The sequence below is a fragment of the Papaver somniferum genome, unplaced genomic scaffold, assembly GCF_003573695.1.
Source record: "Papaver somniferum cultivar HN1 unplaced genomic scaffold, ASM357369v1 unplaced-scaffold_12, whole genome shotgun sequence".
In the NCBI taxonomy this organism is placed as follows: Eukaryota; Viridiplantae; Streptophyta; class Magnoliopsida; order Ranunculales; family Papaveraceae; genus Papaver; species Papaver somniferum.
This window is the reverse complement of record NW_020621047.1, coordinates 462,259-471,065: the sequence shown is the minus strand read 5'-3', so window position 1 is coordinate 471,065 and position 8,807 is coordinate 462,259. Positions and strand designations below refer to the sequence as shown.

At 36.7% G+C, this 8,807-nt stretch overlaps 2 protein-coding genes and 1 long non-coding RNA gene across 3 annotated transcripts; 2 read left to right on the top strand and 1 right to left on the bottom strand.

Moving 5' to 3' along the window:
- Window positions 1-1,789: 1,789 nt before the first annotated feature.
- On the top strand, window positions 1,790-3,298 carry LOC113330922 (F-box/kelch-repeat protein At3g06240-like). The gene has a single exon (XM_026577715.1). The coding sequence runs from the start codon at window positions 1,790-1,792 to the stop codon at window positions 3,296-3,298; it is 1,509 nt and encodes a 502-aa protein (XP_026433500.1).
- A 955-nt stretch (window positions 3,299-4,253) lies between these two features.
- On the top strand, window positions 4,254-5,701 carry LOC113330935. Its single transcript, XR_003350580.1, has 3 exons — window positions 4,254-4,325; window positions 4,458-4,586; window positions 5,643-5,701. It is a non-coding gene; the product is annotated as an uncharacterized LOC113330935 (long non-coding RNA).
- Window positions 5,702-7,256: 1,555 nt separating this feature from the next.
- On the bottom strand, window positions 7,257-8,807 carry LOC113330921 (probable polyamine transporter At3g13620). The gene has a single exon (XM_026577714.1). It carries the CDS (start codon window positions 8,805-8,807, stop codon window positions 7,377-7,379), a length of 1,431 nt encoding a protein of 476 aa, XP_026433499.1. The 3' UTR covers window positions 7,257-7,376.

Sequence of the window (8,807 nt, the reverse complement as noted above, 5' to 3'; positions counted from 1 at the left end):
CTCATTTTAAAGATTCCTCTGTCCATTTGACCCAGGCTGAATCCTAGCTGTCCATTTGGCCCAGAAAATGTGCACTTTTGGCTATATAGCCCATTTTTTGTTTTTTTTATTTGTTTTTCATCTTCCCAATGCAATGATTGGGTGTAATTTTGTGCATGGATGCACAAGATAACAAAACCTTTCTATTAAAATGTGACAAATGTAATAAAACTTTTAACAACATGTTCTTTCAGAGTAATTTCGGGTTGGATAATGTGCATAAAGAGAAATTCATTTATTATATATCTAGATATTTGACAGCTAAAAAACACCAATTTTAACCGTTAAGCTTGTCAGATTTCAATTAAATCCTGCATTTACGGAATCGACGAACCTTTTTAGAATTAGGGATTGTCATGGGGCGGGTATGGAGCGGGGATCTTGTATCCCAGTCACTGCCCCGTTTAAAAAAAACCCACACCCTCCCCATTATCCGCTTGATCTGGGACGGGGCGGGTATGGGAGATATCCGTACGGGGCGGGTTTTTTACGGGTTACCCATAATATTAAGCTCAAATATGATGAGTTAATTTAATAATCAATACCTAAGTTCAACCAATAATAATAATAATAATTTAAAATTTTAAACTCATAAATTCATCGTAAACACAAGCAAAGAAAAACAAATTGGTCTATAAACGAGCATCACTCATTGTAGTTCTTAATTATTTCTTATCAAGTATCTTCCTCCATGTTGATCACCTCATCGTCTGCTTCAGTTTCTTCCCAAAATGTTTCACCATCGAATTTTGATCCACCTAGCCAAAATAAGAAAGTGTATCATATAATCATAATGATGTATTAAATATAACATAAATAATTAATGATATCTTATACTTTTACGTTTTCTTTTATAATATAATATAATATAATTTTTTAGTTTAAATATAATATAAATAATTAATGATATCTTATACTTTTATCTTTTCTTTTATAATATAATATAATATAATTTCTTAGTTTAAATATAATATAAATAATTAATGATATCTTATACTTTTACCTTTTCTTTTAAAATATAATATAATATAATTTCTTAGTTTAAATATAATATAAATAATTAATAAAAATATAAAATCCTAAAATGGGAACGTATGGGGCGGGGACCTAAAATCCCATCTCCGCCCCATCCCGCTTCACTAATTTCGGGTATTATCCATATTCAACTCTAACCCGCTTGTACGGGTAAAACCCTACCCAATAGGAACGGGTACCCACGGAAATGGGTTTGGATGGGGCAAATGTCCATCCCTATTTAGAATAAATATGGGCATCTTATGATAATTAAATCCGTAGATCCTTCAACCACATCGAATCTTGTTAAAAATATTGTTATTTAACTGTTCATATACCATTGATGATGATTTACAAGTTTCCATCTAAGCATCCTATAATGAGGTCATCAATAGGAACACGTCTGCATTTCATTCACGTGGCAAAAGTCAATCCTCGGTCAATCTTCTATTTAATATCCGAACTACCCCATTCACTTTCACTTTATCCATGGCTTATTCCGCACCTCAATCAAACACTTCATCTGCTTCCAAGTTCCATCAGCATCTCCAACTCCATCATCCATCACCAAAATCAGATTCTTCCTTAAACTAAAACAACAAAACCCTTTCACCATCATCTTCACCTCATCACAAAACACAAAGGGTTTCAGCATTTTAGGGTTTAACGAGAGATTTCTAGGGTTTAAGGCTGAGTTTTGTTTTCCATGTTGAAACCAGCTTGTCACCAAACACCCATGAAGCAAAACGCTAAGAAAAGAGAAAGAACAGATTCAGTAATCATTGTTGAAGATGACGATGGAGAAGAAGATGAAAAGAAAGTTGAGGTTAAGAAATTGGAATCAAAGAAGCTGACAGCAGCAACAATTGGGAGGTTGCCACCATTTTTGCTTTACCAAATACTCATAAAATTACCAGTGAAATCAGTGTTAAGATTCAGGTGCGTATCTATAGGATGGAATACTTTATTGAAACACCCTAAGTTTATTTCAAATTTCTTTATCATGAATAAGGGAAAACTTAAGGTATTAATGAAACCATTTGGTCAAGATTTTTTTGCATCAATTGATTATTTCCGTGAGTCTTCGTTGTCGCCTACATTGAGTTATAGAGCTTTTGAGGTTCGCAGTCCATTTGCAAAGTCTGAGGTTCATACATTTAGTTCAGTTTATGGCATAATTTTTGTAGAGGGTTATTTGGGAAAAGATAATTTGTGTTTATGGAATCCGATTACTAGGGAATTTAAGATGGTATCGAAGCCTAAGGTAACGGAACCGGATTCGAGTGTAGTTGCATATGCATTTGGATATTTTGGTGATTATAAGATTGTGAGAGCTAGGAAATGTTACAAGGAGTTTGGCAACGTTGTCGGTACTGCTGGTAGATTTGTTTCTGATTGGGATAAGTGGGCAGAATTTGTGACGACAGGAAGGTTAGGTTCAAGTAATTCCGAGGTTTGTGTTGGTTGTGATGTTCTGGTGTATTCATTACGTGCGGATTCATGGAAGAAACCTAGACAAGCTAGTATTCCTTATGATATTCATGTGTACGATAATATTGATAAGGATGTATACTTTGATGGAAATGGAAACATCGTTTGGAAAGCAACTCGATGCAATGTTAACGGGTCAACAGCTGTGTACGGAGTTTTACTTGCGTTTCATACTGGAGATGACACTTTCAGGGAAGTTCCAGTTACTCCTGAAATTGAAGTCTTAATTAGAGAAAGAGTTATTTACCGTAATTTGCTGGCTATTTTGGATGAGTGTCTTTGCATTCTAAATAGGTGTTCGGATGGTACTATCGAGATATGGTCTATGAGACAGTACTCAGTGAGAGAATCTTGGACTAGATGGCAGTCTGTTGGTAGAAGATGCATTAGAAGATCTCTTCAACACGATAGTGATAAGGAGTACTTTTTGAAGCCAATTTGGTATTTCAAGAATGGCGAGGTTTTATTTATAGAGAATTACAATGTACTGGTTTTATTTGACATTATGAAGAATAAAAGAGTTAGGGTTCTCAAGATCCGTGGTGTCCCTGAATTTTGGTTAAGGGCGGTGCCTTACGTTGAGAGCCTAATGCCACTTAATTCAGGTAAATGTGTGCAGGGCCGAGATCAATTAGTGAAAGGAATGAAAACCTTAAAGAAGGAGCCTCAGAACGACGAAGAAACTAGCTTTATAAGCTATGCTTTGAGTTTAGTGCTTGGTAATGGAAAAAGAGTGAAAGTTGAAAAGACTTAGTTACAGAAGACAGGGGAATGCTGTTTCTTACTGATAACAGTATAAGAACACACTGGGTGTATAGAGAAGCGTGGTTCCACTGAAATCATACAGTAGCCGGGGATAGGTGGAACCATTTTATTTATTTTTCGTTTTTGCTGGCTGCAGCTATTGTCGTTAGTTTATTAGCGTGTCTAGTCCTGTTTTTTTCTTGAGTTTCCTTGTGACAGATTTTGATGTAAGGGAACCCACTGTACAGAAATAAACTGTCATTTTTTTTAATGGTGTCTTCTTACATGATCAAGTCGATATCTCTTTATGTTCTATACTTCCAAACCGACAGCGCAGATTACTGGTGGCCAGGTAATGGATAATTGACCTTCTGTTATGTATAGGTCCTTGCAAATATTAAGATGGATTTTCTTGAGCCTCTGCATGACTTGAACCTTACATTTTGGGTTATAACTTATCACAGTCATTTGCAGAATCCCTTTTGTATGTTCTATTAGTCCTGACGTAGCAATAGCAGGTGAACCGGAGTTCTATCATTAAGCTACTGATGGACAGATTGAACTGCTACTCCTGTTCGCTGTAAATCTTGAGCAGCATCAATTTTTGAGACCAACTCTTTCTTTCTAACTGTTTAATCTTGAATAACTTTCTCTTAACTGCCGTTTTTGTAAGCGATTTTTGCAGTGTTCGGATGCTATGTTTGTGACATTCATTGGCAAATTGGCAGCTGTTTCAAACTCTGTTGGGATTTCTCTTCAGACCCAAAGTCCCAGGCTCTCTATTTCTGATGTTGGGCATCAGAAAGTTCACTTGTTCACAAGCAAGGCAGGCACTTTCAGGCCCCAGCAGATGGAAAGAGCAAAAAGCAAGGGGAAGAAGTTGACACACCCAAAAATAGTGCTTGAATCGATGGTGCCAACATCCATTTACTCATTTTTAGGGCACTTTTTAAAACAGAGGAATTCACTTCACAGAATTCACGGTATCCAAAATTGGTCCACTTGAGTTCTTCTTCAAAACAGCAATGACTTTTGAGGTTTGCTTGTTTCTGATTTTGATTTCTCAGACATCCTTATTTTTAATTTCAAGTAGTTTAATTTTTTATCAATCTAGTTCTGTGATTGATGAAATTTGGAAAGATGAACACACAAATGGTTTTTTCTTGCAGGATTTATTGTGATCTGTGTTCTCCGAGGTACCTGATGAGAATTTTACCTGTAAATCGGTGTTTGTTCAACTCGTTGGAACTGCTCTGTAAAGTGGTTGAGGTTGCTGCATTGGGACTGCTATTTATGAGGTTAGTTTCTTATCTTGATTGGTCAAATAATTTTGTGCTAACTTTGCTATTCAGCAGTGTATCATACAAACCCATTTTGGTTTTATAAATTTCTTTTTGTTTAGTTAATCAATTTGGGCACTTTACTATCGTTTGGGAGACTATTTAGGTTGGTTGGCTTTTAGAAGTCGTTATAAGAAAAATCTTCATCATGCTGACTTTTTGACTTCTAGATACAAGTCTAAATCTGAAGCTGTATCGAACCATAAGTATAATAGCGATAAAGGTGACTGTGTACGCGGAGGAGAAGAAACTTACTAGGATTCCTCTAGTAATAACGAGCTAAGTAGCTAACTAGGATCTGCCAGTGTGAGAATCAAAAGAGTTTGCTGTCAAATTGTAGTCTGTAGAAGCGTCTTCCATGACAGATTGTGCAAGTCCTGGAAGAGGGCGTCTTAGAGGGGGAAGCCTCCTCATGCTCGGACCCTGGCGGTAAATTAGTTCAAGGTTAATAGGAACACGGGGTTGGGTTTTGCTGTGAAAAGGTTATGTTTAATCAAGCCAACTGCATTGCAAACTGTGATTTTGCTCCCTAAGAGCTCGAGGGGCAAGAAAAAGCGAGGTAAGGTAGGGTTTTTTTGGAGTTTAATAATTTGATTTTCTTCAGATATTTGGGTGATTTTTTTAGTGCAATGTGGCCCTGGATGATAGGTCTGTTTAGCAGAATATTGAAAGAACACTTAACCTAGGTTGTGCAGGCTGGGATAGTTGTGGTTAATTGCTTTATCTTTTGGATACTGAAAAAATGCACTCAGCCTGTTGCTTTTGATCCTTCCTTCCTTTTTGTTTCAGTTCTAAGTAAAGTAGTATCACATTTTCGAAGAATCAACAAGTTTTTTTTTATGTATTATCTTTCTCTGTCTTCTCTCACAGACATAAAATGGTTTCTCAAATCTTCCATATCGATTCCGCCTTGTATAGCTTCTTGCTAATTAGGTATCACATATATATGTCACGACTCTTTGAATTATCTAAAAGTCGAATCAAAACTGAAGGCAAAAATGGTTTTTCGTGCAGGATTTTATCCTTCAGCTACAATACCCATCCTTCTCTTTCTAATCTGTATTCTTTAAGGTACACCTATTTTGATTTTAAAGATTCCTTATTGTTTAGTTAATCAATTTGGTTACATTAGTATTGTTTGAGAGACAGTTACTATGTTTGGTTGGCTTTTAGAAATCGTTATCAGAAAAGACTTCACCATACAGACTTTTTGACTTCTAGCTAAATGTAAAATTTCTGAAGCTGTATAGAATTGTGTAACCGGAGGGGAAGAAACTTTATAGGATTCCTCTAGTAATAACGAGCAACCTAGGATCTGCCCAGCGTGAGAACAAAACGGGTTTGCTGTCAAATTATAGTCTGTAGAAACGTCTTTAATGAACGATTGTGCACTAGTCCTGGAAGAGGGCGTCTAAGAGGGGGAAGCCTTCTAGTGCTGGGAACCTGTTGGGTTGTTTTGAAATGTAGCCAGGAGTGCGTGGCAAATTAGTCCAAGGTTTACAGGACCACTGGGTTGGCTTTTGCCCGGTTATTTTTAGTCAAGCCAACTGCATTGCAAATTGTGATTTTGAATACATAGGGCTTGAAGGGACAAAAAACTGATTGAAGGCAAGGATTTTCGGGGTTTAATATTTTGATTTTCTTTTGATATATGAGGGTGATTTTCTTAGTACAATTTGTTGATGATGGGTCTGTTTAGCACAAATTTGTCTATCGGTAACAAAGTGAATCATGAGGTTAAAAGAAAGCTTGACCTTCCTTGTTTTCTGTGCAGGAGAGAAGACTTAGCACATAGTTTCTTTTTCTTTTCCGAATTCTCTACTCATTTCTTTTTATGTGATTATAATTTTTATCTTGATAACGAGTCGACATTATCGAGAATTGATTAACAAATTCCTGAAATACATGGGCTACTCTCTCTTTTTTCAGGAAGCTATACCCAGTCAATTATTGCAAGATTAGTTGATGAAATTGAACTAAGCCATAGGGAATCCTGTTTGAGTTTATTTATTATTTATTATTTATTTCGAGCCTAAAATACTACTCCTAGTAACACATTTTGGTTTTGCAATCATGCAGCAAACTGGTATGAAATCCAGAGAAACATAAACAGCTAATTTCCCTCTGGCATCAGGTATTCAACTAAGCTGATTGATATCATGGGTGCACCTGCATCCCAACCAGGATACAGTGCAGGTATGTTGCAACCACCAGGTAGTGCAGGTATGTCACCACCAGAAAATACCGTCCGTGGCTCTGCTCCATTATACAGAACACAGAAGAGGATGCAAACCCGCCAGAGCTTCTTAGTTATCGGAGCACTGGGATCTTCTTAACTCAAAAGAAAGAGATAAGTTCTTGTTTTTTTTTTTATTTATTACTAGTAATTCATGTTTAGGTACTGAACTGGTTATTTGTGTTCTTACGCTGTTTAGAAATACTGAATTGATACCTTAAACTGCAACTGCTTCATGTTGTTTGCAAGGGATTTTCACATTACTTGTAAAGAGAAAAATAACAAAGTGGCAGAGAAGATAAAAATATATTTTATATGGTATTTTTTTGTTCTTTTCTGTTTTTTACTAGAAATAAAATAACACAACCAAGCAACAAGAAGAAGACTAATGATGGAGAAGACTAATAACATAGTTCTTATTAAGCTAGAAACGAAACTGCGCATATAAATCCTAAAATAAACAAAAAAAAATAAAAAATATTGTGCATATAAAGAAAACCACTAAAATCAAATTAAGATTGTCCTTCGGTTGATTCCTTCTCCACGGCCTGCTTATCATTATCTTTGGTGATGAACTGGATGTACCCTTTGGATTTGCAAAGATTCATGACAAAATAGTTGCCAACTGCAAAAACAGTAAGACCTGCGGTAATATAGAAAACAACAAGCTTCGTAATCACCATCGTCGTCATAACGTACGCCACGAACCCTGCTGGTATCAAGCACATGATGCAAAGACAAGGAATACCTCCGGGGACTTTGTAAGGTCGAGCCAGGTCTGGATACTTGTATCTTAACCTGATAAAAGCCGAAAATTCCAATAGCATACCCAAGCCGTACAAGATATTGGCTGCAGCAATTATGTTATTGAAATCCAAGAATGATAGGCCGAACGAAATTAAACTTGATAACAGGATTCCAGCCCATGGTGTATTAAACCACTTGGCTCGCTTTGCAAACAAAGCAGGTATGAACCCGAGATTTGCCATTCCTTCTGTCTGAAAAGAACTGCTACTCAATTGAGCTTCAAATAATCCAACACTCGATAAAACTGAACCAATTTTTATCCAGTACTTCAACCATGGTCCACCAATTGTTCCTCCTGCTGTCGCTAAATAACCAACCTCCCACGCATCTTGGTCCAGTGGTAGAGCTCCAATGATAGCTATGAGAGGGATTAAGTACCCCAAACAAGTGATAATTCCGGCAGAAAACAAGGCTTTTGGAAAAATCTTCTGCGGATTCTCCACTTCTCCGGCCAAAGTACTAGCATTATCCCAGAAATTTAAATTCCAAAACAAGCTGTTAAAGAATGTTGGCCAATCATTCATTCTTATTTTATGAACGTTTTTACCCAAACTCAAAATTCTTCTCCACTTAATTTTAGGAATTGCAATGCAAAACATGATAACAAATGGCATCAAAGCAACCACAGCAAGGGCAACAGCAAACCAACCAACAATAGCTAATCCCAAATAATTCACAAACGATAACAATACTGTAATTCCACATATAACTAAAGTGTTAAACCTAGTCGGGACCGACAAATATTGTGTCATCATGGATGGATACGCAGCATTATTAATAGATCCGCTAAGAAATTTCAATGAACCCATCATCGATCCCCAAAAAGGACCAAAAGCTTCAGAAGCCCATATTACATAACCACCATTACCTGGATAAGCAGTTGCGAGTTCGGCAGTGATCAAAGCTTCAGGCGTACTCCATATGAATGGAAAGATCGTGAACCCTAAAAGAGCAAACAATGGTCCTGCTGCTTTAACCGAATTTTCTTCTCCGAAAGGTCCTCCTGAAACTTCAAAAAAGATTAGAAAAATCAGAGGGACTAGGGTGAGTTTTTTCTTGACAAATGGTTTTGGAACAGAGATTGGACTCTCAACTTTGACTTCACAAAGCTCGATTTCTTCTTTACTTTTCACCAT

Coding starts and splice junctions, on each gene's coding strand:
- LOC113330922 (XM_026577715.1), top strand. CDS start 1,790: ATGAAGCAAAACGCTAAGAAAAGAGAAAGAACAGATTCAGTAATCATT.
- LOC113330921 (XM_026577714.1), bottom strand. CDS start 8,807: ATGGTGAAAAGTAAAGAAGAAATCGAGCTTTGTGAAGTCAAAGTTGAG.